Source organism: Trichosurus vulpecula, chromosome 9 (assembly GCF_011100635.1).
Source record: "Trichosurus vulpecula isolate mTriVul1 chromosome 9, mTriVul1.pri, whole genome shotgun sequence".
NCBI lineage: Eukaryota > Metazoa > Chordata > Mammalia > Diprotodontia > Phalangeridae > Trichosurus > Trichosurus vulpecula.
The window spans coordinates 203,712,973-203,740,548 of NC_050581.1; the positions used below are offsets into that span (position 1 = coordinate 203,712,973).

At 54.4% G+C, this 27,576-nt stretch overlaps 1 protein-coding gene across 4 annotated transcripts in view; it reads left to right on the top strand.

Moving 5' to 3' along the window:
• The window catches only part of PLCD1 (phospholipase C delta 1), a 56,245-nt gene extending 29,323 nt beyond the window's left edge, over window positions 1-26,922 (top strand). For all 4 annotated transcript variants that reach the window (XM_036739550.1, XM_036739549.1, XM_036739548.1 and 1 more), the window contains 13 exons: window positions 11,148-11,376; window positions 14,276-14,405; window positions 15,027-15,258; window positions 15,552-15,753; window positions 15,987-16,131; window positions 16,298-16,447; window positions 17,848-18,000; window positions 18,772-18,916; window positions 20,405-20,521; window positions 21,644-21,822; window positions 22,091-22,223; window positions 25,099-25,248; window positions 26,266-26,922. In XM_036739550.1, coding sequence (XP_036595445.1) covers window positions 11,148-11,376; window positions 14,276-14,405; window positions 15,027-15,258; window positions 15,552-15,753; window positions 15,987-16,131; window positions 16,298-16,447; window positions 17,848-18,000; window positions 18,772-18,916; window positions 20,405-20,521; window positions 21,644-21,822; window positions 22,091-22,223; window positions 25,099-25,248; window positions 26,266-26,351 — 2,051 coding nt within the window. In that variant the 3' untranslated portion in view covers window positions 26,352-26,922. The remainder of the gene's footprint in view (window positions 1-11,147; window positions 11,377-14,275; window positions 14,406-15,026; window positions 15,259-15,551; window positions 15,754-15,986; window positions 16,132-16,297; window positions 16,448-17,847; window positions 18,001-18,771; window positions 18,917-20,404; window positions 20,522-21,643; window positions 21,823-22,090; window positions 22,224-25,098; window positions 25,249-26,265) is intronic.
• The last annotated feature ends 654 nt before the right edge of the window (window positions 26,923-27,576 follow it).

Here is a 27,576-nt window from a genome sequence, read left to right on the forward strand (position 1 = left end):
TCTCTGCTCTGGCTGGGGAAGGCAAAGTTTACATCTTGCCCCAGGGCTGGACTCCAAGCTCCTGGGTTCCAACTCCAGCTGGCCTCAGCTGGCTTCTTCTGGAATCCTGATGTAGGTGGTTCCCCATCTTTGTGCTCACCTCACCAAAGTCAGCTGGAAGGCAACTCACTGCTCTCACCTTTCCAAAGTTCTCATGCAGGCAGTCTTCTGCTCTGTCTGGGTCAGTATTTCGGCAGCTGCAGTCTGCTTCTTCTTTTTTCTCACCAGCCTCTCCTGCCATATATGTAGGAAGGCCATTGTCCAAGTCTCCAAGGCGATTCTCCACTCCTGTTTCAAAACTCCATATACAATATAATCTCAAGACATTCACCCTTTCAGCACAGTCCTCCAGGGCCAGGTTTATCAGCTTAAGCCCTGGGAAGAAGGGATTATCTCCTGCTCTGGTCCCCTGGGAAACCACACCCAGCACTTCCACCAGCCTGTTTTCCTTCAGGACTTTGTTGCTCCTGAGGCTGCACAGAACCATAGCCACCCCAAGTACAAAGAGCAGTCCAATAACAGGGAAACATTCAACCAACCCAGCACCCCAAAATGCCATGCTTTCCTGTTAAAGGCAGATCCTGACCACGACTATACAATTTGTTTCAACAAAAAGCTAGCAGCAGTTGTGGGGGTGTAAGATCCACCAACAGCCAGCACCCAGAAAGCTGCCAAAGCGCAGGTTTTTTTGAGCTGCTTAACTAAGGAAAGCAAGGTTAAAGGGTTGACAGGCTTACTTTAATTCAGCATACAAATATCATTCACTTAGTTCAGGGGAAAAAGGCAGCACCCTGAACTTCAGAATAAAATACAAACAAATTACAAACATCGACAGACAGACCTTGTCTGATTCAAATCCCAATACATAGTTACCAGAGTTTAACAAAGTCTCAGCATCCAGGTTACAAGCTGGAGGGCCCTTAGCTACAGCTGCCGGGAGTTTCTGCATCAACACCATCTCAAGTGAGAGCCCCGTGCAAATGGCTCTGTCCTCTCTTCTTGTAGGGCTTCAGACATCATCAAACATCATCTGAATGACCAGAACTTAGGCTGCTATGATTGGCTCTTGAGTTAGCCCCTCCCCTTAGGACCCTGGGAGGTTCATATCCACATAGGTTGGGTTAACACCTGAGAGGGGTTTGGGCCTGGGGCTTAGCACTTAGTAAGACTCAATGAAATACACTGAATTACTCAAAAGAAACAAAGCCAAACTCTTCAAGGGCACTTGTTGAACTAAGTGCTAAGAGCCCATTTTACCTACCAACACAGCGAGTTACTGGTACTTTACAGATAAGGAGACCCAGGCTCGAGGTCATAGGACCATAGAGTCCAAGCTGAAGAAGGCTGTAGAGACCATTTAGGCTACTCCCTTCACGAAGTCCAAGGAATGATGGGACTTGGCCAGGTCAGAATGGCAGAGCTGGGATTCCAAGCCAGATCCTCTGAAGTCCTACTACTCCTGTCTGTGTCCCAAGCCCCGGGGACCTTTGTGTCCTCCTTCCTGTGTGGCTTGGCTCCGAGGGTGGAGAAGACCTCGTTCTCTGGACCCACTGCCACCTCCTGATCAGTCCTGCCCAGCCAGGACCCACCCTGTGTGCCAAGTGACAGGCCAAGTCAGCAGCACAGTGTACCCTGGCAGTGACGGAAAGCTGGGTGGTGGCATGTGGAGAGGAGTCATAGAATGTGGAACCCTAGGCCACGGGAGGTGCGGCTCTGAGACCAGGACAGCTGGCTTACTGCCCACACTAACTTGGGCAAAAGGACAAGAATGAAGCCTGGCAGCTAGGGGCAGGGTGGGAAGGAAATGTGAGTTCCAAAGTCTGGGGCTTCTGGCTCACTAAGCAGGGGTGGGAGATTAGGGTGGAACCTGCCAGCTCTGGGAGGGGGGGCAGGTCAGGGGGCAGCATTGAGGTGGGAGGAGATCCAGAGGGCTCTCTGTTCTCTCCCTCCCCAAGGCCTCCCCCACACGTGGACATAGACCCAGACAGACACTGACACGAGTTGGGAAGAGAAAGCTGGCTGGCTTCCTGTTTGCACAGGTGCACAGGGTGGAGGGCCGCCAGTCCTGGTGAATGGACTGTTCCCAGTGGGCAGGCCCTGCTTCAGTCCCTCTCCCCTAGCGCCACCCCCCCCCAATCTTCTAATACCTGGGGCAGCTTCAGAGGCCCGTCACTTAGAGATTACCCAGGTAGGCCCATGTTTTCCTGAGCTCCTGTCTTCCCTTCCACACCACCAAATCAGACTCCTCTTTCCTGCCCCTGCCCCTGCCCCTGCCAGTTTAAGGCTCCCATGTACAGGGTCGGTGGAGAAGAGAGAACAGGGAGTGCCTTGGTGACTCCATCTGAGCAATGGGCTTCAGACCCCTGGCCTGGCTGCAATTAGGCCCTTGGGCCTTGCCAAAGCTGGGAGTTTTCAGAGAGACTAAGTTGGGGAATCAGGAATCAGCAAAAGGAGGCAGAGATGGGGCAGGGCTGGACCAGGCAGGGAAGCCTCTCTGAGCGCCAAGTCATGGTGGGGTGAACAGAAGAAAATTAGAATTAGAGGGAGGCCCCATAGTCCTGAGAGCCTTTAAAGCTGAACACACCCTTCCAAGGTTAATGTAGCACTCCCACGAGAGGCAAATATTTGAAAATGGAAGGAGTCTTATGGATGTGGGGTGTGTCCACTCTGCCTGTTTTATGGTCAGTTTGCTGGGTCAAGGAAGGGGTCCCTGCAAGGCTAAAAGTCAGTGATCATGGGATCTTGGGCCTTGAGCCAGAGGAGACCTCGGCCATCATGGTGTCCTCGGACTCGAGACCTCTGCCTTGAGACCCCAGCCATCATGGCATTCTCAGCCTCACACTGGAGGAGACCTCAGTGACCATGGCATCCTTGGCCATCGTGGGATCCTCGGCCTTGGGCCATCTCATCCTACCCCTCATTTTACAGATGAGGAGACCGAGGCCCAGAGAAGTGGCCTGCCCTGCTGCAGTTCATGCACTCATTCCCCCAGTGTTGCTTGACTGATTCCTGTGGGCTGCAGAGCCCTAGACTTGCTCAGCTCTGGGAGTTCCAAAGCTCAGCCCCTGCCCTGGGGAGCTTGTCAGTTGATGCGGGCAAGAGGATAACCTGGGTATGGAAGGCACCAAGAGGAGCACACATTTCTAGAGGGCTTTTAGGCTTCCCCATTCTTTCCCAGATAAGGTCTCTTCTGATCTATGTGCAGTCCTGTGAGGTTGGTTGTGGAGGGCTCGGAGGCAGGCTGTGACTTTCCCAAGACCAAACAGCAAGGACTCCAGCTCAGGTCTCTGACTCTGCCCCCTCCTGTTTGTGAAACACCATCCATTTCTGGGCCTGTCATCTTCAGTGCCACAAAGGCTCACCTTGGAGTCTTGGGGGTGCTACTTCTCAGCAGACTGGGCCTCAGCTGTACCCGAACACTCATCCTGCCTGGCTCTGCCAGCAGAGCTGAGCTAAGGCACAGAGTTGGGGTGCTGGCATCATCTCCCCTCCACCTCCACGATCTTTCCCTAAAGAGAGGGGAGTGCACCACAATGCATCCTGGGAGCATAGCAAGCAAATAGGCAGGAAAGACACTGTCAACCTCCAGGGAAAGTGGAGTGGGAGCAGGGTGGGCCATGGCCTTCAGGGCAGGCCTCAGCCAGGTGAGTGCAGATGTGGCCTCCATGGGCCAGAAAGGCAGAGGCCAGGGGGCCCTGAGCTAGGAACAGGAGTTCAGGAAGAAGGCAGATGGAGACGGAGTAGATGGGGCTGTCCAGCCCTGTATCTGGAGGGCGTGAGCTCAATTTCTGGCCAAAAAAGGCAAGTATTACTCCACACAGCAGGGAATTCATAGTTAGTGTGCACTCATAATCACATGGGAACATATGATGATAGCATTTTATAGCACTCTACATGTGATAACTCATGTGTGTGCACAGATATGGTTGTTGCTGGGTCATGTCAGTCATGTACGACTCTTGGGGACCCTGTTGGAGGTTTTCTTGGCAAAGACACAGGAGGGGTTTGCCATTTCCTTCTACAGGTTGTTTTTCAGATGAGGAAACTGAGGCCCAGGCCGGGGAAGCTAGTGATTGGAGGACTCCGTAGCTCTGAACAATAATGGACCCCTCCTAGGAGAGGCGGGGGGGGGGGGGCTCTTCCTGACCCTCCTCATCCCCATATTCAGGTCCCATTATTTCTGGGCCCCTTCCTGTCCCGCTTGGGGCCCATGGGTGCATTGTTCACCCTGGCCAAGCCTCAGAACACCCATCTGTGGCAGGGCCAGAATCCCTCCTTCTGCAGACAGAGAGCTGGGAGGATCGGTACTCTGTGAGTTCCCAGTTCAGTGATAGGGAAAGGGGGAGATTAGTGGGAGAGAAAGCCTCGACAGCGCCTTAGTTTTATCGCCTTCCCTGCTTCCCCTCCAGACTCGGAGACAAAGGAAGGCCTTATCACTTTGCCTGGGAAAACAGGGCCATCTGGATGCTCTCTGTGCTGGTGGGAGTGGGGGAGGGCCAGAAAGGGGGCTGCCAACAGGGCAAAGCCTCTACCTCTTCCTCCCAGGGAAATAGAAGTGCTAAGTCTTGGGTAGGGATTGGGACCCAGGCGTTGGCATGGGGCAGAGTGTGGTACAGAAGAGGGCTCTGGGGCACATCCCCACTCCCAGAGTGGTAGGTCATTCACAGAGAGTTTCAGATTAGGACTCAGGCTCTGGGTTCAAATCTTCATCCTGCTTTGTAAACCTTTGGTGAATTTCTTCACCTCCATGAACCTCATGGGTAAGTCCCAGACAGGGTGAACAACATGTCCATGGTCACTAAGTAACCCCACAAGGGGATTTCTAAGGTCTCTTCTGGTGCTAAAGCCCATGAGGCCTGCCATCTGTGCTGGCCCTGCTCCTGCTCGGGCACATGAACTTTGCAGGTAGGGCCCACTCTGTGTTGGGCTGTCAGAAAATGGCAGAGCTTCCTTCGCTCCCAGGGACATCCCCTCTTGGGTGGTCTCTGCATCCTCACTTCCAAGCACTTAACCGCAGACCCCGTGAGACTCTCAAGGCAACACAAGCTGCTCCTCTGGAGGAGGGGAAGCAAGGAGATGCCCAATATCAAGGGGGACAGGAGAGGTCCCCCGGCCCAGCAGCCTCCTCGATGCCTGAGCTGCCACCTCCCACTTGGAAAAGGGAAGGACATGAGTGTTCATTGAGCACCTACTGTGTGCCAGGCACCATGTTCAGTGCTTTACAGTATCTCGTTGGATCTTCTTTTCATGTGCTGCCCTGAAGTCTCATGTGATTGGGTCAGTCCAGAACCACAGCTGGGCCTCTCTAACTAACACCCATCCAGGAAGTGGGGTCTAGTTAGTAGGAATTTGTTAGATTTGGGCTTGGGAGACCTGCTAGTGACTTCTGAAAGCCTGAGCGTCATAGAACTGGAGGACCAAAAAGGATGTAGGGGTGTTTGCCATTGATTGCTGCCAACATTCTAGCCCGAGTCATTAAAAGGATGGTTTGTGAGCATTCAGAAAAGGAAGCTGCAATCACCCAGAGCCAGCCTGGCTTCCTCCAGAACAGGGTCGGTCACCTGGACCCCTGTACTTGGTCGGGGGAGCACTAGATCAGCAGGTGAGGAAGTGCTCAAGGCAGAGCCATTCATCTGGATCACAGCAAAGCCTCTGGAGAGCAGGAGTGGCCCCGAGGATGGTACAGGCAGGTGTGCTCGAAGCTGGTTCAGTGACTATGCTCAGAGACTAGGCCTTAGCTGCTCATCATCCCCTCGGACAGTGGCGTGGCCCGAGGCACTAGGCTTGGCTTTGTGCTGTTTCACATTTAAATCAGTGACTTGGATTAGTTCCGGGGTGACTAGGCAGTGAGGGACCTAAAGCTGGGAGGGCTAGCAAGCACATTGGGTAGGAGGCAGAGTTCAAAGTGACCCTGATAGATGAGAGCTTTGGACCAAATTGAATGAGATGGATTTGACTAGGGATGGATATAAAGTCTTATGTTTAACCACCTTCCCAAGTGCAGGATGAGAGGTGTGGCTAGCTATCTGAAAATGATCTAGAGGCTCAAGTGGACCACAAGCTCAATTCTTTGTGGCAGGGAGACCCCTCAAAGCTAGTGGAATCTGAGGCTGCCTTCAGAGAGGCGTGAGGTGGAGGGCTCAGTAGTACTTACTATGTGTAATAGGCTCAATGTGGTTCAGAGGACAGAGTCAGGACCTGAGTCAGAAGAGCTGTGTTCAAATCGCGCCTTGAATATGTGACTTGTACGATCTTGGACAAGTCACTTTTCCTGCCTGGGCTTCAGTTTCTTCTATAAAATGAGGGGTTGGACTTAATGGTATCAGACAGATAGGATCCTATGTTCCTATGATGGGGCCTCCTGGAAGGGGATGGAGGGACCATGAAGCAGAGGGCCCAGAGCAGGAGCTGGTGGCCCTCGGGGCTGTCCTTGGCCCAGAGCAGGAGCCTGCAGTCCAGCAGGGCTGTCCTTGGCCCAGAGCAGGAGCCGGCGCCCCTCAGGGCCGTCCTTGACTCAGAGCAGGAGCCTGCAGTCCAGCAGGGCTATCCTTGACCCAGGGACACTGGCTTCCTCATCCCCATGAGCTCCTGGAGGGCAGGACTGACCCTGCCAGGCCAGCAGTGGTCATGGCCCTCCTCTGACTTGGCGTCTCCTGCTCTGGGGAAGATAGGAAGTTAAAGGGGGCACCGTGTGTGTCTGAAGAACAGCAGAGAGGCCGGTGCCACTGTTTGGAAGAGAAAAGTGGAAGGGTGGATGTGGGGGCAGGAGGTTATGGGGGGCTTTGAATGCTAGAGGATCCTGGAGGCCATAGGGAGCCACTGGGGTTATTGAGCAGGGGGTGCCATGGTCAGGTCTGTGCTTGGGGAGATCACTTTGACAGCAAAGAGGATGATGGATTGGAGAGGGGTAGTGATTTGTGATGGGCAGACCCACAGCAGCTACTGCAGTGGTCCGGGTGTGAAGTGATGAGGGCCTGCGCCAGGGTGGGGGCAGCAGAGAGAAGGAGGGGTATACAGGAGATGTCGTGGAGGTCAGACTGGCAGCCTTTGGTAACAGACTGGATTGGGGGGTGGGGGAGTGAGAGTCAAGGGCAATGGTTGGCTTGGGAGTCTGGGGGACTGGGAGGATATTGGGCCCCTCCACAGCAATAGGGATGTTAGAAAGAAGGGAGAGTTTGGCGGGGAGAGATAAGGAGCTCAAGACATCCAGGGTGAGATTCAAAGAGAGGTCAGGGCTGGATAGGCAGGTTTGAGAATCATCGACTTAGACATGATTGAATCATGGGAGCTGGGATCACCGCCTGACAGAATCATTGCTAGACAAGCATTTATTAAACACCTACTGTGTAGGTGCTGGGCATACACGATCTCTGTCCTGGGGGAGAGAGTCCTCCCAGTGGGCTCCAAGGACACCCGGCATGGGGGAGGGGTGGACATTGTCTGGGTAGGAGGCAGCTCTGTGACAGGTAAAGGGCCCCTTAACTGGGAGAGATGCCCACCCTTTATAGAAGTCAGATTCACTCATCATCTGACCATTACTGGCAGAAGCTGAGGGTCCAGACCCTGATGACTGTGTGGGCCTAGCAGTGAAGAGCCTCCTTTTTTTTCAATTTATTTTTTATTTTTGGTTTACAACACTCAGTTCCACAAGCTTTGGGCTCCAAATTTTCTCTCCCTCCCTCTCCTTCCCCCTCCCCACCCAAGATGGCATGTAATCCAATGTAGGTTCTACATATACCTTCATATCGAACTCATTTACATAATAGTCCAGTTGTAAAGAAGAATTATAACCAATGGAATGAATCATGAGAGAGGAGAAACGAAACCAAAAGAGAAGGGAAAAAAAGAGAGAGCAAATAGTTCCCCTCAATGTGCGCTCAGACTCCATAGTGCTTTCTCTGGACGTGCAGCTTTTTCCATCAGGAGTCTTTTGGGGCTGTCTCTGAACCTTGCATTGATGAGAGGAGCCAAGTCTGTCAAAGTTATTCCTTATAGAGACCGTGTGTCTGTAGTCGTGTATGATGTTCTCTGCGTTCTGCTCTCTTCAGTTGGCATCAGTTCATATAAGTCTTTACAGATTTTTCTGAAGTCCATCTGCTCCTCATTTCTTATAGCACAATAATATTCCATTACATTCACATACCACAATTTGTTTAGCCATTCCCCAGTTGATGGGCATTCCCTCCATTTCCAATTCTTTGCCACCACAAAAAGAGCCACTGTAAATATTTTTTGTACATATGGGTCCTTTTCTCACTTGTGTGATCTCTTTGGGATATAACCCTAGATGTGGTATTACTGGGTCAAAGGTTATGCACATTTTTATAGCCCTTTGGGCATAGTTCCAAACTGCTCTCCAGAATGGCTGGATCAGTTTATAACTCCACCAGCAATATAACAATGTTCTAATTTTCTCACATCCGCTCCAGCATTTATCATTTTCCTGTTTTGTTATTTTAGCCAGTCTGACAGGAGAGATGTGGTACCTAAGAGTTGTTTTGATTTGCATTTCTCTAATCAATAGTGATTTAAAGCATTTTTTCACATGACTATAGATATCTTTAATTTCCTGCTCTGAAAACTGCCGGTTCATATCCTTTGACCATTTCTCAATTGGGGAACGACTTGTATTCCTATAAATTTGGCTCAGTTCCCTGTATATTTTAGATATGAGGCTTTTATCAGAGACACTGGTTGTATAAGATTTTCTCCCAATTTTCTGCTTCCTTCCTAATCTTTGTTGCATTGGCTTCGTTTATGCAAAAACTTTTCAACTTAAAATAATCAAAATTATCCATTTTGCATTTTGTAGTGCTCCATCTCTTCTTGGGTCATGAATTCTTCCCTTCTCCATAAATCTGACAGGTAAACTATTCCTTGCTCCCCCAAATTGCTTATAGTATCAGCCTTTATTCCTAAATTATGAACCCATTTTGACTTTATTTTGGTATATGGTGTAAGATATTGGTCTATGCCCAGTTTCTGCCCTACCATTTTCCAATTTTCCCAGCAGTTTTTGTGACATAGTGAAGTCTTAGCCCAGGAGCTGGATTCTTTGGGTTTATCAAAGAGTAGATTGCTATAGTTGCTGGCTACTGCGTCTTGTGTCCCTAACCTATTAGCCGGGACCAGGTAGTTTTGACGACTGCTGCTTTATAGTACAGTTTGATATGTGGTATGGCTAGGCCACCTTCCCTGGCATTTCTTTTCATTAATTCCCTTGATATTCTGGACCTCTTGTTCTTCCAGATGAATTTTGGTATTATTTTGTCTAGCTCTGTAAAATATTTTTTTGGTACTTCGATGGATATGGCACTGAATAAGTAAATTAATTTAGGTAAAATTGTCATTTTTATTATATTAGCTCAGCCTAACCACTAGAGGCTCTTCCCTTATAACTAAGCACTGAAGCCTCTTTTCTTGGGGTTGAGATAATTGCCCCCTTTATGGACGGAGAAACTGAGGCCTTCTGTCCAAACCATGTGATTCCCAGGTGTCTTTTCACTTGGCTTTCAGGATTAGGGCCCTCCAGACACCCACTGACTCCCTGCCTTAGATGCATAGTTGCACAAAGAGTGGATACAATCTCTCTCTCTCTCTCTCTCTCTCTCTCTCTCTCTCTCTCTCTCTCTCTCCCTCCCTCCCTCCCTCCCTCTCTACCTCTCCACCCCCCCCCCCCCCCAGTTCTATGCTGCAGTGTACTCAGCGAAGTTAAGGTCTCTGGTTTGATTCCTGTGGGTCCCCTCTCTTCCTTCTGTTCCCCATCCAGCCCCTGCTGTTCTCATAGGCAGGGCGTGACACCAGTGCAGGGGACTGCTTTGGCAGATGTCTGGCCGTTGTGTGCAGTCCCTCCCCTCTGCTGTGGGCTCAGCTCACATCCCAGGGTCTATTGATGGAAGCATGGGAGCAACCTCTGCAAACAGAAGGCACTTTGTGTGTAGAAGAGCCATCTGTTTCCCCTTTGTCCTGTCTCCTGCCTCCTCTCTTCCCCACCCAGAACCTGGGAAGGCTGGGGTTGTGCAGCCTTCCAAGCAGCGTTCAGACCTCGTTTCTGGGCTGGCAGCTAATGGGCTGGGCTTTGATCTCACCCTCTCTAGGACATCAGGGCAGTGAGCAGTGATCCCTCTGATCGGCTTGGGCGGGCCGAGAGGGAAAGGGCCAACACTACTTAGGTGGGGGAGGGGAAGCTCTGTCTGAGACTCCTCCTGACCAGCTGCCCCGTCCCTGGGTCTCTGCATCTCTTGGGTTTCTGTCGTTGTACCCCTACCCCACCCCTTCTCTCAAGGACAGTAAAATAGGAATCGGGACATCTGGGGTCACTCCTAGCTTTACCTCTAATTCGTTGGACAGAGTGATTGACCTTTGTCCTCATCTGTAAAATCCCTTCCTCCTAGCCTCAGTTTCCCCATCTCCAAGCTAACGGGCTGTCACTAGTCGGCTCTTAAGGTCCCTTTGAGCTCTGGAGTTGGGATCCTCTGGTCAGGCCTGCCTGGGTTCCGGGACCAGATACAATCATGACTGAAGAGCCAAGGGCCAAGCAATGTCTGTGTCCCTTCAAGGCAGCTAGGTGAGTGGATGGTGCCAGGCCCCAGACACTTCCTAGCAATGTGACCCTGGACAAGCCACTTCACCTCTGTTTGCCTCAGTTTACTCAACTCTAAAACAGAACTCATGATAGCACCTGCCTCCCAGTGTTGTGAGGATCAAATAAAATTACTTCTATAAAGCACTTAGCAGAAGGCCTGGCACATAGTAGGTACTTAATAAATACTTCTTCCTTCCCCTCTCTGTGGGGTGGGCCAAGGCTGGGTGAGCAAGTGAGATAATGACTGGGAAAGAACTTTGGAGAAAAAAGCTCTGAGCACTTGGGGTGAGCAGCTGGGGGTGAGCATCTGCAGGGAGCAGCTGGGGGGGAGCACCTTGGCGGGAGCAGCTGGGGTGAATACCTGTGGTAAGCACCTGGGGGTGAGCAGTTGGGGGAGCAGCTGGAAGGAGCACCTGGGGGTGAGCATCTGGGGTGAATACCTGGGGTAAGCAGCTGGGGGTGAGCACCTGGGATGAGCAGCTGGGGGTATTCTAATTTCTCCCCTTCCGCCTCTGGTCTCCAGTCTCCATTGAAGACATCCAGGAGGTGAGGCCAGGCCACCAGACTGAGGGCATGGAGAAGTATGCCCGTGATGCCCCCGAACACCGGTGTTTCTCCATCATCTTCAAGGATCAGAGAAGCAATCTGGACCTCATTGCAGAGTCAGAGGTAGAAGCTCGGCACTGGGTGGATGGTCTTCGCAAGATCATCGTGCACGTAGGCTCCATGAACCAGAAGCAGAAGCTCCAGCAGTATCCTCTTGGCTGGGGGGCCACCACCTGGGAGAAGGTGGGAGTGGCTGAGGGAAGGCCCAGGGACACCATTGCTACAGGCGGGATCCTCCTGTCCCCAGCCCCCATCACCCTTCCCATTCCTGGGGAAAGGGCCTGGCCCAGGGGTTGAGAGGTAAGACTTGATGGGCAGGGATGTCCCTGGAGGGCACTGAAAGGAGGACTGGAAATGGCAAAGGAATAATCTAGGTTCATGCACATGTTATGCAGATCCATTAGAATGGAACCCCTGAGAATTCAAACCCTGGAAGGACCTGAGTGGTCGCCTCTGAGCACTCCCGTGGGCCTTTGCAGCTGCCTTCCTGTCCCCTCCTGGGCCCACTGAGCCAGTGGGATGAGAGAGTGGGCCAGTAAAAGGAAGGAGACCCTGGGAGAAGCATGGCCTGTGTCTGGATATGCAGGATATCGGTTAGATCAAGAAGCCAAGGCTGGCAGTCCAGAGATCTGTCCCCACCCCCACCCCCCACCCTGGAGCATGAGGCTCCATAAACGCTGCCAGTCACAAACAGTAGGTACTGACGGGGAGCCAGGGCCTGCGGCAGGACAAGACCAGGGCTCCCATGTCGTGGGTCCAGCTGCGCTGAAGGGGGCACTCCCCAGTGGGGCTTTATCTACAAATAGGGAGACAAAGGCACAGAAAGCCACCTCCGACAGTCTGGCCATGGGGTGGGAGTCAGGAGAGCCGACTTCTAGCTGGCTGTACAAATACAGTTTGGGGAGCTGAAAGGAGAAAGGTTCGGGATGTCAGTGGGTGTCAGAGCTGGCCTGAGTGAGCAGCTGCAGCACGTACTTGTTTGGAGGGACATCAGGCACTGGTCCAACCCAGGCTGGTGTAGCTGACAAGCCACAGTCCAGCCTGGCTCTGCTCGGAGACCTCCAGGCAGAGAGGCTCCTGTCCCTTCCTTAGGGTGGCCAATTCCAGTCAGGGAGAATTCTCCTGTTAGCAAATCTCTCCAGACGTTAGCCCTAAAGCTGTGTGTCCTACCCTCCATACTCACCCTTCTGGCTCTGCCCCGGGACCAAATAGGAAACATCTGTTGGCTCTTCCAAGTGATAGCCCTTTGAACACTTGAACACAGCTGGGGTCTTCTCTACTTATCTAGCCAGTTCCCTCACCCCCTCCTTACATTGTACAAACCCAGGGCCCGCCCCCTCCTGCTCACCCTCCTCTGGCCACTCACCTGCTTCGCTTTAACCATGACGTCGACACCCATGACATCTATGCTCTAGATAGGATGAGACCAGAGGAGCATGCTCCCCCATAAGCTGCCTCATCCCATTGCCAACTCATGTTTGGCTTAGAGCCCACTGGGACCTCTACATCTTTTTTTCAGACTGATTGCTGGCAAGACCTCTTTGGATCTTCATTCTGTCATGTGTGGGATGGCTTTCTCTCTCTGTTTTGTGTCATGATATCCATGCCTTTATCTGGGTCATTGATAAAAATGTGAAAGTGCACAAGCTTAGTATAGAGCCCTGGGGCACTCTGCTGGAGACCTCCTTCCAAGCTGACATCTACTTTTTGAGTCTAGCCAGCCATTCAGCCCTTTGTGATTCTGTTTATTGTCCACAGCTTTCCATCTAGGCATCGAGGTTGTGCAGTGGACAGAGTGCTGGTCCTAGAGTGAGGAAGACTTGAGTTCAAATCCAACCTGGGACACTAGCTAGCTGTGTGATCTTGGCTAGTCATTTAATCTCTCTCTGCCTCAGTTAGCCCAACTGATTAAAGGGGCCATCCCTTGATTAACTTCTCAAAGAGGCCTATTCACCGAATGGGCTTTGCCTCACTCATAGTGAGCACCGGGAAAGACCTTAGCCTGGAAGGGCCAAGGCCTCCCATTGCATCCTGGGCCATCTCCAGTCCTGGTGAATATCTGGTCACTGGACCCAGATGGCTCTGGAGGAGAAAGTAAGGCTCGTGACCTTGCAGCCCTCCCTCCCTCAAATCCAAGCCCACTGCGAGTCGTGTCATCATTACCCTGATGTCATGGTCCTCCCCGAGAACGAAGGACACACAGCCCAGCTATAACATGGGGATCACAAGAGCACCCCCTTGCTAGGGCTGTTGTGAGGAAGAGTGAGGGAGGTCATTGCAAAGCTCTCGGCACAGTGCCAGGCACTGAGGGTGCTGTGAAAATGCTCGCTCTTGTTGTCTTCACCACGAGAATAATAGTGGATGCTTTAGGAACCCTTTTGCTAAAATTGAGGTAAGCCAGAGCCCTCTCCTTCATCTACCAGGTGAGTTTCCCCTGGGCTTGATGCAGCCACACTGGCTCTTTGGAATCCCTGCTTCCCTTTCCTGATGTTGAATGGCCAGCCTTTTAATGATTCCTTCCAGGGTATTAGAGGACGTTATTCCCAGGAATCAATGGGAGCCTCACTGGCTTACGGCTCACAGATTCTCCTCTGTTCCCTTTTAGAAAACAGCCATTTGACTGCTCCAAGCTCCTCCCCTGACCCCACTCCCCATCCTTCTGCCACTGTCTCTCCTCTCTCTCTCTCTCTCTCTCTCTCTCTCTCTCTCTCTCTCTCTCTCTCTCTCTCTCTCTCTCTCTCTCTCTCTCTCTCTCTTTCTCTCTCTCATCCTCTGCCGCCCCCTTCATCTCTTCATCTCTCTGTCTCTCTTCCTGGGTCCCAGATCACATGGAAGTGTGATCACATGGAGAGGTGATGACAGGGTCAGAGATGTCAAGGTTGGAGGGCCTTTGGGGGTCCAATGAGGGGTCGAAGACCCCAAGAAGCCTCAGAGCTTCCTCAGGGTCACACAGGAGCTGAGCCTCCGAGCCAGGACTCAAGCCCAGATTTTCTGATATGCAGCGTTCAGTGCCCTTTCTCTGGCTTTCCTTACATTCGGACACAGCTGGATTCACTCATGTCTTCGGAAGGCAGATAAGAACAAAGACAACAAGATGAGCTTTAAGGAGCTGAAAAGCTTCCTGAAGGAAGTGAACATCCAGATGGACGACAGCTATGCCCGGAAAATCTTTAAGGTGAGACAGCAGTGCATCAGAGGGATGGCCTTGTGGCCACAGGGATTGACCCAGTGGGGGTCCTCAGTTATAGCCCTGTGCCTCTTTCCCCTACACTGAGCCTAAGCCACTCAGAAATGCAATTCATCCCTCAAAACACCTACTATGTGCTGGACACTGGGGATGCCAAGACAAAAAATAATAATAATAAAACCAGCTCTTGTCTGTGGGAAGTTGGTATCATAGCGGGGGAGCCCATATACCTAATGCAGCTCCATAAATACCAAGCATAATATAAATACAAAAGAATAAAAAGTTATTCCCAGAGGACCAGAGGAAATGCTGTGCCTGGGCTGGGCCTACAAACAATTCCCTCCCATAGTTTTCAGTCCCAGGTAACACTTGGGATGATGGAGTGGAGCTCTGGCTTAGGGCTCAGTCTGTGAAACATGGGATGAGGGGCCTGGTGGACTGCGCTCTCATCCAGCTTGCCATGTCCTCACCACCCCCAGAAACCACATGTGGGGGGCGCAGGGGGAGAGACCCTATCCTAGGCTGGGTGGGGCAGCCTGAGTCCTGCGGCCCACAGACCACCCCCACCCCCGACTTGTGGGGACTCTAAGCCAGGACTAACCCTTGCAGGAATGTGACAAATCCCGGACAGAATCCTTAGAGGATGATGAGATCGAGACATTTTACCGCATGCTGACCCAGCGGGAAGAGATCGATCGACTATTTGAGGTTATCTCAGGCTCCCGGGAGACCCTGTCTGTGGACCAGCTGGTGACCTTCTTACAGAAGGAGCAGAAGGAAGAGGAGGCCGGGCCCCAGCTAGCCCTGTCCCTCATTCAGAGATATGAGCCCAGTGAGGCTGGTGAGTGGCAGGGGCCACAGAGGCCGAGTCCATAATCCAGGGGTCTTTACTGAGAGCCTCCACCCTACCTTATTTTCCAGAGGTGGAAGGTGAAGCCCAGAGGGAAATGGTTGCCCCTGGTCAGACAATGATCTTAAGACCTCCTCTCCTAATACGAATGTAGAAGGGAAATGGCTTCTTTAAGACCATACAGGGAGTGAGGCCTGGTTGGGCTGCTGGGTTGAATTCTAGAGGAGGCTTGAGCTGGGCACAGCCTGATTGCTCTCTGGGGCTGGGGGCGTGTCCTCCTGCAGCCAAGGAGCAGAAGCAGATGACCAAGGATGGCTTTCTCATCTACTTGTTATCTGCCGATGGGAGCGCCTTCAGCCTGGCCCATCAGAAGGTCTACCAGGACATGAGCCAGCCACTCAGTTACTACCTCATCTCCTCCTCCCATAACACCTACCTAATGGAGGACCAGCTCACGGGGCCAAGCAGCACAGAGGCCTACATCCGGTATGAACCTGGGGGAGAAGGAGAGAGGGGGCCTGCCGCCCAGTGGCTCCTGGAGCCACTAGCACTGGCTTTATATTGCTGGCAGAGGCAGGGGGTGGGGCCATAGCCTGACACAGGCCTCTCCCCGGTGGGGCCACTGGAGCGACACTCCCTGAAGACACCCCTGGACCAGCTAAATCACAGGGAGCCTAGGAAACCAACAGTCCCCAATCCTCCCCTTCAAATATTCCCAGGGCATTGTCCAAAGGTTGTCGGTGTGTGGAACTGGACTGTTGGGATGGCCCCAACATGGAGCCAGTGATCTACCATGGCTATACCTTCACCTCCAAGGTCCTCTTCTGTGATGTCATCAAGGCCATCAAGAATTACGCCTTTAAGGTGAGAGGGATAGGGATGGGAGGGAGAGAAGAGGAGGAGGGGTGTTGACTTTCTGAGCCTATACTGAGCCAGTCCCCTGGGTTGGGTGAAGCCTGCTCCATGAGGACGTCATAGTCCTGGGCTAGCTTCCTGGAGGAGGTAACCCATGCATAGCTCTCTCCCCCAGGTGTCACCATACCCAGTGATCATCTCCTTGGAGAATCACTGCACCTTGGAGCAGCAGAGAGTCATGGCCCACCACCTCCGAACCATCCTGGGGGACTTACTGCTCGACAGACCCGTGGATGACATGGTGACAGACTTCCCTTCTCCTGAGGTGAGCCCTGGGGGGCAGAGCAAGGAGGACTCTCCACCCTGGCCAAAGGATTCCTGGAGGTGGGGGGAAGGAAAGGGGGAGGAGTATAGGGAAGACAGGGAGGAGGAGGAAGAGGAGGAGGGAAGGAGGAGGAGGAAGAGAAGGAGAAGAGGAGGAGGAGGAGAAAGAGAAGGAAGAAGAGGAGGAGAAGGAGGAAGAGGAGGAGGAGGAAGAGAAGGAAAAGAGGAGGAGGAGGAAGAGAAAGAGAAGAGGAGAAATAGAAGGATGGAAAGGAGGGGGAGAAGCAGGAAGAGGAGGAGGGAGAGGAGGAAGAGGAGAGGAGAAGGAGGAAGAGGAGGTGAAAGAGAAGGAAGAAGAGGAGGAGAAGGAGGAAGAGGAGGAGGAGGAAGAGAAGGAGAAGAGGAGGAATAGAAGGATGGAAAGGAGGGGGAGAAGCAGGAAGAGGAGGAGGGAGAGGAGGAAGAGGAAGGGGAGGAGAACCCACCTGATTTGCATTTCTTTCACATTTCTCTCCCAACAACCTGACATAGCAGAAAGGGCTCTTATTTACCCCCATTTCACACATGAGGAAGCTGAGGCCTTAGAAACATTAAGTGACTGACCTGAGCCACTAAGTGGCAGTGCCAGGATTCAAACCTAGGTCTCCTCTGACTTGAAGCCCAGGGCTTTCTCTATTACTCTCCTCCCTGGAAATGGTTCTACCTCTGAGAATGAGCGCAGGAAGCCGAGGCAGCCGTGCCAGCTGACTTGGCACAGTTCAGAGCCCCCAGCCATGGCAAAGGGGAAGGAGACACTAAGGTAAAGCCCCAGGGAGCCCGAGATGTGAGGGAAGCCTGGCCACCAGCTTTGCTCAGCGCCCCACAGGGACAAAATCCTCATTAGAACCCAAGAGGCTGACCTTCGGCTTTAAGGTTTGCGAAGTGCTTTGCGCCGAGTAGGACAGGTGACCCTCACAGTGACCCTATAAGGCAGGTCCTGTTGTGATCGCTATTTTACAGAGCAAGAAACAGGTTCAGAGAGGAGTGACTGTCCCAGGATCACACAGCTAGTAAATGGCTGAAGTGGGATTTGAACCAAGGTCTTGCTGACTCCAAGGTCCTCATTCTCTCCATGTGCTCCATTCCCTCTGCACTTGAAAATGGGAACTCGGTGCCTGCAGCGGGGAGACACACCCACACAGGCTGAGCAATGTGGGGGATGAGGCATCAGCCACGCCACGAAGGGGGGTTGCTCATTTTTAGACCCTTAAGGCTGCAGGGACCCTGGCAGGCCATCCCTGGGCCCTGGGATAACTGGCGGCAGGAAGGGAGCCGATGGCAGTGGGTAGGGCTGGTCCCTGACCTCACCGTATGATGGGTGCAACCTTGGGCAAGGCCTGAACCCCCACATTTCGTCCCCAGCAACTAAAGAAGAAGATCTTGGTGAAGGGGAAGAAGCTAGGGGGCCTGCTGGCCAGCCTCGGAGGCTCAGAGGCTGCCGATGTCTCGGACGAGGATGAAGCTGCCGAGATGGAGGACGAGGCCGTAAAGATGAAAGTGAAGCAGAAGCTCGAGGTAGGGAGCCTGGGGGAGGCGGGGAGAGGCAGCAGCAGTGGGCTCCGTGTCTCCAGCTCCATCTGTGCGTTGATCTGTCTATCTCTGTGACCCTGTGCTCCCCAGTCCCCACACTCCAGCTCAAAAGCTGTGACTAGGTATGGGAAGGAGAACCGGGAAGAGTGAGAGTGTGTGTGTGTGTGTGTGTGTGTGTGTGTGTGTGTGTGTGTACATCTGTGTCTGTACGTGTGTGTGTGTGTGTGTGTGTGTGTGTGTTGTGGGTATGCATGTGTGTGAGGTGTTTAGGTCAGGTCATTGCAAAAGGCAGCTCTCCGGCCATCCCCTTGTTTTCTGGGGACTGTGCCCATTCTTAGCCGCTCCCACTCTGTCCCTCCTTATCTCGTGTGACTGTTAATGTCTGTCCCTTTCTCCTTGGGTGTCTCTTGGCCTGTCTCTTGGGCGTCTGAGCCTCTCCATTCCCTTTGTTTTCAATCTCTTTCCTTTTCCTCCTATCCCTGATTCTCTCCCAGCCCCTGATTCTCTCTAGCTCTCTGTGTGTCTTCATGTCTTCTGATTTTCTGTCTTCCTCTCTGCCTCTTGCTCTCTCCATTGAGTCTCTCTGTCTCTCTTCTTCTGCCTTGGTCTGTACACGCGCCTGTGGGTCCATCTGTCCCTGTTTTTGGTCTCTCTGTCTCTCCTTCCATCTTCATGTTTCCCTCAGTCTCTGTGTCTGTCCGTTTCTCTGGGTCTTTTCATCCTTTCTGAGTCTCCTTTGCTCTTCTCCCCTCCCAGAATGACAAGCTCAAGTTGGCCAAGGAGCTGTCTGACTTGGTCATTTACTGCAAGAGTGTTCACTTCCAAGGCTTCCAGCAGCCCGCCTTCTATGAGATGTCCTCTTTCACGGAGAACCGAGCTCTCAAACTGGCCCAGGAATCGGGTACTTAGCCTCACACCAGGGTCCCAACATGAAACATCCTTGGGCCCCTCACAAGCCTTCATGCTTGAAGGGGACTGAGGGTTGGAGAACCCCAAAGTAGGAACTGTCCAAACTGTGTCTAACCCTTTCTTTCCTCCCCCAAAAGAAAAGGATTCCCGTAGGCAGAGCTCACTCCCAGGACCCACTGCTTTGTGCTCCTTGGGATGCAGGTTGGCTAGTTCTGGGGGGAGAAGATGGATGAGGCTGTCGGGCTTGTAGCAGAACTTGGAGGGGCCGTGTTAAACCTGAGTGGGCTCTAGTGTTCCAACAGGTTGATAGAGCAGCCATTGTTCACTGCTGTATGTAGGTGACCCCTGATCTTTCCTAGAGTGAGCCCATGAGACCTTTGCCTGGCAGGATTCAGAGATCCCCTAGTTCTGGTGAGAAGGCTCCTCCCCCCACATAGGAGAGAGTGCACTGGAATGGGAGTCAGGGACCCTCTCCTAGAGCACCCCTTCTTCCATCTGTTAGCCAGATGATTGGGAGCGAGTCAAGTGACGGAATGAGTGAGCGTCTACGAGGCATTTTGGAAACACTTTATGCTCCGTGAATGTAACTATCATTCTCATCATTCCATCACTTCACTTCTGGGCTTCAGTTTCCTTGTCTGTGAAACGGGTATTTAATACTCAGAGTACCTTTTGCAGAATATCACAAGGCCTGAAAGAGAAGGTATGTGTAGAGTACTTCGTGAGGCTCTCTAGAAATGGCCTCTGAAGTCATTTAGACTTCCTTGCAGATAAGAGGGATTCCTCCTGCACATCACCCTTGTCATAGAGGGTGGTCGAGCTTGGCTGTGATTTACAGGGGAATGTCTGATTTCAGACTTACAGACTCTTAGAGAAAGAAGGGGCAGCAGAGGCACCCAATCCAGCCCCACACAGTATCCAGAGGACCCCAGGGCTGGGGAGGGCAAGGGTCTTGCTCGGGATCCCACAGAGATAAGTGGCAGAGCACCGAGCCCCGCCCATATAACTGGCTCATGGGTTGGGAGGGCCTCTGAGCTCATGGAGGTCATCTCCTTTCCCTTCTGCCTCAGACTTATGGGACCCAGAGAGGTCTTTCCCAAGCTCTTGCCACATGGGGCAGGGAGAGGGAGTGAGAGGAGTGGGAGCAGGCAGGGATGGTAGCCTGGGCTTCAGGGACTGCCAGGGATAAGCTATAGTTCAGCCAGTTGAAATGTGACCATCAGCCAGGCGCAGGGACTAGGCAGAGAGCAAGGGGGCTGGAAAGCTGGTGGTCAGCAAGACAGTACAAGATAGTACATATCTGGTGGGGTTGGAGGTCCCTACTGGGCTGCAGCCTCTCGCTGTCCAGTTTTCTTTCCCCGTTCTGGAGGCAGAGGGAGGGCCTGGGCTATTGGTGTGGAAGCATCAAGGCCCTATCTCCCTGGTAGGGCCAAAGGTGCCAGTGGGAGGGGTATGAGGAAGGATCTTTGCTCCAAACCAGGAAACACCTTCATCCGTCATAACATCAAGCATCTGAGTAGAATCTACCCTGCGGGCTGGAGAACCGATTCTTCCAATTACAGCCCTGTGGATATGTGGAACGTTGGCTGCCAGATTGGTGAGGGCATGGGGCTGGCCTGGAGCTGGGGACCTCAAAGTACCACGTGGGGGTTGGACACTCCAGAGCCATGGGGGAGGAGAGGGGCCCCTGGAAGCTAGGGAGCTCACTGTTGGCCCATGGAATTGATTTAGAGGAACCTTGGTGAATCAGGTTGTTGTCCTGTGTAAAGAGAAAGTTCACTGGGTTGGGTGGGCCACAGGGGCCCAGAAATATTGCCCTCTGCATTGTCCCTCTGCCTGCTCCTCCAACACAGGGCCTCAAGTTTGAGCTAGCTTATTTCCTCAGAGGATTGAAACCTGGAATGAAAACTTCCATTTCCACTAGCTTGTGCTAGATCAATCATTGAGTGCCCAGATGTGCCAAGCCCTGCACTGGTTCTGGAGGTACCATCCTGCCCTCAAGGAGTTTACCTTCTCCTGGAGGCCCACACAGACACCACTAAGTAAACACCAGATCCTTGGGGAAGTCTATCTGGTCCCTCAGGAGGCAGGAGCTGGGCCCTGGAGGCAGCCCACCCCCAGGAGCTGGCCATCCTTCCTATTTCCCAGAGGGACAAGAGGGGAGGTGCTGAGCAGCAAGGATGATAACTGGGGGGCACCTGAGATGTTCTTGTCAGACCCCCCCACTTTACAGATCTCATAGCAGCCAGCATTTAGGGAGCTGATGTCTTAGCATTTGGCAGTCACACGTTAGCCCCTTTGACGATCACCACAACCCTGAGAGGCAGGTGTTATGATTCCCCTCTTAGTACATCTGAGGAAACTGAGGCAGACAGGGTAAATGGCTTGAGCAGGTGGGATGTGGGTACAAGCCCAAGCCCTCCGACTCTAGGTGTCCCCGAGCTCTCTTCCATTCCTCCCCCTCAGGATCCCCTTGAGGGCCTATGGTCAGCTGAGAGGGTGCTGAATTGGTCAGGGGCCTGAGGCCTGGTCCCAGCTCTGGTACTTTGTTGCTCTGCGACCTTGGGCAGCTCCATTCCCTCTCTGGGCCTGATTTTGCTGTTAAACAATAGGATGGACCAGTGAAATAGAAGGTCCTTCCAGCTCTGTGAGTCAGGGAGAATATGCCCAGGTATCTGGGCACCTTCCTTATGGTGGCCTTTGCTCCTCCCTCTTCTAGTGGCCTTGAACTTCCAGACCCCGGGGATGGAGATGGATGTGTACCAAGGCCGTTTCCAGGATAATGGGTTCTCTGGCTATGTCCTGAAGCCTGCCTTCCTTCGGGACCCCAACTCCAAGTTCAACCCCCGGGCTGTGGCTGAGGGGCCATGGTGGAACCGGAAGAGACTTCGAGTCCAGGTAGGAGGGACGTGTGAGGAGCTCGGCCTGGTGGCTGCCCTGGACAGCCCTGCCCTGACCCCCTGAGGGATCTTCCCCCAGCCCAGGCCCCCTGGCCTTGGCCTTTCTCCCCCTACTTCTGGGCCAAATTCCACTGGCATCTCTGGAGTGGCTCTGACCATGCTTCTTGCCCTTCTCGCCCCTGCATGCTCTGGGTACCTGTGGCCCTTTTCCCTATCATCCCCAAGTGGTCTTGGTCCACCATCCCTGACCCTCCTTTCTCATCCAGGTCATCTCTGGGCAGCAGCTGCCCAAAGTGAATAAGAACAAAAACTCAATTGTGGACCCCAAGGTGACTGTGGAGATTCATGGGGTTTCCCGGGATAATGCCAGCCTACAAACCACCGTAGTGAGCAACAATGGTGAGCTTGGGCAGGGATGGGGAGGGCTGGCTGAGGTGGTAGCAGCTGAAGGCCTGTGCCAGGATATCTGGGGCCTGGCACTGGGTAGGCCAGCACCCTAGGACCTGGTGCTTGGTGGGCTGGTGTCCTAGGACCTGGCATGGGGTGGGCTGGCACCCTAGGACCTGATACTGGTTGGGCCAGCACCCTAGGACTTGGTGCTCAATGGGCTGGTGCCCTAGGACCTGATACTGAGTGGGCCAGTGCCCTAGGACCTGGTGCTTGGTGGGCTGGTGTCCTAGGACCTGATACTGGGCAGGCTGGCACCCTAGGACCTGATACTGGGCAGGCTGGCACCCTAGGACCTGGTGCTCAATGGGCTGGTGCCCTAGGACCTGATACTGGGTGGGCCAGCACCCTAGGACCTGGTGTTTGGTGGGCTGGTGCCCTAGGACCTGATACTGGGCAGGCTGGCACCCTAGGACCTGGTGTTTGGTGGGCTGGTACCCTACGACCTGGCATGGGGTGGGCCAACGCCCTAGGACCTGATACTGGTTGGGCCAGCACCCTAGGACCTGGTGGTTGGTGGGCCGGCACCCTAGGACCTGGTACTGGGCAGGCTGACACCCTAGGACCTGGTGCTTGGTGGACTGGTGCCCTAGGACCTGGCATGGGGTGGGCCGGCACCCTAGGACCTGATACTGGTTGGGCCAGCACCCTAGGACCTGATATTGGGCGGGCTGGCACCCTAGGATCTGGTGCTCAATGGGCTGGTGCCCTAGGACCTGATACTGGGCAGGCTGGCACCCTAGGACCTGGTGCTTGGTGGGCCGGCGCCCTAGGACCTGGTGTTTGGTGGGCTGGTACCCTAGGACCTGGCATGGGGTAGACCAGCATCCTAGGACCTGGTGCTTGGTAGGCTGGTGCCCTAGGACCTGGCGGGGGTGGGCTGGTACCCTAGGACCTAGCTAACAAAGAAGCAAACGAAGGGAGGCCAGGAGGAAGGAGGGGCAAGTCCCTTGGGGCTCTGCCCTCCTCAGGCCTCCTCTGAGGCAGTGGGCACTCAGCTCGGAGCACCATGGGCTTAGAAGCACACCAGTAAGCTGGAGAGCATGCAGGGAGGGCTGGGTGACCAAGAGAGCAAAGGGCCTGGCGGTCATGCTGTGTGCTTCTGGGGTGAAGAAGCTGGCTGTGCTTGGGTGGGAGAGGAGGAGATTCCAGTAGCACAGGAGGGCAGTTCAGCCAGACAGTGACAGTCACACAGACTCAGGGCCAGACTCAGAGGCTCATTTAGCCTGGCTGCAGCTCCCTCTGTCCAGGCTGCCAGTCCTGCCTAGTCCCTTAGGGCCGAGCGGGGCTGTGAGGGAGGTGGCAGAGCAGCCAGGCCAGGGAAGCTGGAAACCCCATGTTGGGGCAGCTGGTTTGGGGAAAGATACGAAGGAACTGGGAGGTATTTGGAAGAGGGGGCCAGGCAGTAGGATGCCCAAAGACTGTGCGGCGATATACGTGTGTGTGTGTGTGTGTGTGTGTGTGTGTGTGTGTGTGTGTGTGTGTGTGTGTGTGTGCACTGTATGAGTGTGTGCACATGTGCATAGCGGTAGGGATCTTGGTATGTGTAGGCCTTCACGTTCTATCTTCACTATCTGCTTGCTATTTAAACAATCTGAGCCCCCACGTTCCCACCCACAAAATGGGCTCATAACATCTTGGTTGTGCTGGGTCAGGGCTGCTGGGAGGGTCCCACGAGATCACCTCTGTAAAGGGCTTTAGGTCCTCAGCTATTATTGTTCAGACAAGGTTCCTCACCTTGAGCAAGTCACTGTGTGGTCACTGTGGCAGGAATCTTAGGGTGAAGGGGTGAGTGCTTGAAACCTCCCTTCTGGATCTAAACCCTTCTTGGGGTTTTGGTAATGTTTCATTGTGACTCCGACAAGTGCTACAGCCAGCAATGTTCCCCTCTACAAATGGGGGAACTGAGGCTCAGAAAGATCGGGGCGGGGGGGGGGCAGGGTGGAGGCTGGGGGCCGCGGATGGGGGGCGGGGAGGACAGATGGGAGGCTGGGGGCCGCGGATATAGAGGGCAGGGGGGCGGGGGACAGAGGGGAGGCTGAGGGCCGCGGATGGGTGGGGGGGGCGGGCAGAGGGGAAGCTGGGGGTCGCGGACATGGGGGCAGGGGCAGAAGGGAGGCTGGGGGCCGCGGATGGGGGGCGGGAGGGGGCAGAGGGCAGGCTGGGGGCCGCGGATGGGGGGCGGGAGGGGGCAGAGGGGAGGCTGGGGGCCTCGGACGTGGGGGCAGGGGCAGAAGGGAGGCTGGGGGCCGCGGACGTGGGGGCAGGGGCAGAAGGGAGGCTGGGGGCCGCGGACACGGGGGGCGGGGGCAGAGGGGAGGCTGGGGGCCGCGGACACGGGGGGCGGGGGCAGAGGGGTGGCTGAGGGCCGCGGACGTGGGGGCAGGGGCAGAAGGGAGGCTGGGGGCCGCAGATAGGGGGGGCGGGCAGAGGGGAAGCTGGGGGCCGCAGACGTAGGGGGCAGAGGGGAGGCTGGGGGCCGCGGACATGGGGGGGGCGGGGGCAGAGGGGAGGCTGGGGGCCGCGGACGTGGGGGCAGGGGCAGAAGGGAGGCTGGGGGCCGCGGATGGGGGGCGGGAGGGGGCAGAGGGGTGGCTGGGGGCCGCGGACACGGGGGGCGGGGGCAGAGGGGAGGCTGAGGGCTGCGGACGTGGGGGCAGGGGCAGAAGGGAGGCTGGGGGCCGCGGATGGGGGGCGGGAGGGGGCAGAGGGCAGGCTGGGGGCCGCGGACGTAGGGGGCTGGGGGAAGGCTGGGGGCTGCGCATGTGGGGGGCGGGGGCAGAGGGGACCTTTCTTCTCTCCCATTCCCTCCCGTGCTCTTCTGTAGGCTTCAACCCGAGGTGGGACAAAGAGTTCCAGTTTGAGGTGGACGTCCCTGAGCTTGCCCTGGTCCGGTTTGTGGTGGAAGATTATGATGCGTCTTCCAAGAATGACTTCGTGGGCCAATGTACCATCCCTTTCTTCAGCCTCAAGAAAGGTGAGGGCCTGGAGCCTGAGTCCCCAGGCCACAAAGGACTGGCAGGTGGCCCCCCTCCACTTCCAGGCCCCCCTCCCCGCGGCACCCCCCAAGGTCTCCCCTGCCCTAGGTTTGCCCACTCCCCAATCCCTTCCCCTGTTCCCTCCCTCCAGCTTCCCTTCCTCAAATTCTCCCCTGAGTTTCTCCTCTTAGCCTCTCCCACCCCTCCCCAAATCTGTTCTCCCGGGTTCCTCCTCTGGGCATCATGCCCTTCTCTCATGCACATTCAGACACTCTTTTCACTCCTACCGTGGTGCATCTGGGCAGCTTCTACCCAATCATCCACACTCACATGGGTCATAAGATCAGGGGCAGAAATGACAGGCACCTTAGACGCCATCCACACCAACCCCCTCCACATTTTTATGGTTAGAGAAACTGAGGCAGGCCAGGGAGGGGAAGGTCAAAGTCACATAGGCAGTACATGGAAGGATTCGAACCTGCTACCCATGTCTCTCAATTCAACCCTTATAAAGCACCTACTAAGTTCCTGGAACTTTGCTCCAGTTACAAGGAGCTCACAATTTAATGGGGGAGATAGCAAGCAAACATGTGCGGACAAGCTTCGTAGGGGAAGAAAAGGAAAGAATCCGCAGTGGGAGAGCGCCCAAATGAGTGAATGTGGGTGGGGGGTGGCCCCTCACACTGCAGCTTTTGGTCCTGTGCCGGTTAATGTTCAGAATCCCCAGTCTGTCCCAATTGACCTGTGGTCAGTCACATCTGGATTCCTTCCTTCCTTCCTTCCTTCTCTTCCTTCCCTTCCTCCCCTCCCTCCTTCCTCTCCTCCTTCCATCTCTCCTTCCTCCCTTCCTTCCTTTCTCCTCCTTTCCCCCACTGTCTTCCACCTCTCACTTCTTCCATCTGTCTCTCCCTTTCTTTCTCATTCTGTCTCTGCCTCTGTTCTCTTTGTGTAACCATGTCTTTCTCTATGCCTCTGCCACCTGCCTTTCTTTCTCTCTCTGCCCTGACTCTGTCTAGGTTATCGCCACATCCACCTCCTGTCCAAGAATGGAGACCAGTACCCATCAGCCACGCTGTTTGTGAAGATTAACACTGAGGACTAGGGTGGGAGAGGGGGCTCCTGGATGGCCTCCCTTCCGAGGAGTGACCAGAGGCAGCGGCCCTTTGCCCATTTAGGGCCCTGCCAGATCTTACAGCAGTGGGGCCCTGGGCCATCTTGGGACCAGTGAGAAGGGAAAGGTGGAAGCTGGAAGAAAGAAATATGCCTCTCCAGGCCCTGACAATGATTGGAAGGGCCCTGGGTTGGGGAACTCCACCTTGCAGGCTGCCCAGCAGTCTCGCTGCTTCGGATGAGCCTCCTCCCACTGCTGAGCTAAAAGAGCCAGGATACCAATGGCCCAAAGGACCTGGGAGCACAGAGCCCTTCATGGCCCAGATAGCCACCCAGGGGGCCCTCACTCAGATGAACTGACTGCCTCCTCCTAGAAGGCATCCAGATCTGTCTTCAGCCACCCCTCGGGTGGTGCCTCAATGCTATCTGGGCTCCAGGCCTGGGGGTGGAGGGAGGCAGGAAGAGACGTTCCCTGGGCTCCTGGGTCAGGAGCTGAGTTACACTACAACTGTTCCTGGGCATGGACACCGGCTTTGGGTTTTAATAAAGTTAGAATGACCTCATGCTCCAGCAAGCAGAACCTCTCCCCTTTACTTAGGGCATCCTGCTCCATCCTGTCAGAACTGGCCTCTGGGAATCTCTTCCCTCTCTTCGAGGCCCTCCTGGCTGGGGGGTGGTCCTGGAAATTCATGGGATGGGACACTGGGTTTCTAGCCCCATTGTGACCATTGACTCCACTGGTCAAGGAAAAGGGGAGAGCCTGGATAACTGAGATGCATGGATAATTCAAACCCAGCTGTTTCTGTCTCCCCTCCCCTCCCCCCAAGCCCCAGCTATGCCCCCTCCAGCTCAAACTGGAGGCTCCACCCTCTGCTGGGAGATCTTGGGGGAAACTGAGATAGAGCTTAGAGGCCCCCCTGCAAAACCCAGAAGGAATGACTCTCCATGGTGACCATGTCCCACCCCAGCATCTCCCAACAGGATTAGCACCACCCTCAAAGGGGGCCCCCACACTCCAGATATCCAGTCACTTCCAACGTCTGTCAAAAACCAAGCTGTCATCAAACATTGTAAGGAGGTGGGGGAGCCTCAGATCGGAAGGGGTCCTTGCTCAGTGTCCATGGTCGGGTCCATCCCCTAGCTGAGCAGCAGTCTCCTCATTTGTACACTGAGGCTGCATTATAGGATCCTCAAGGCAGATGAGGAAACAGGCCCAG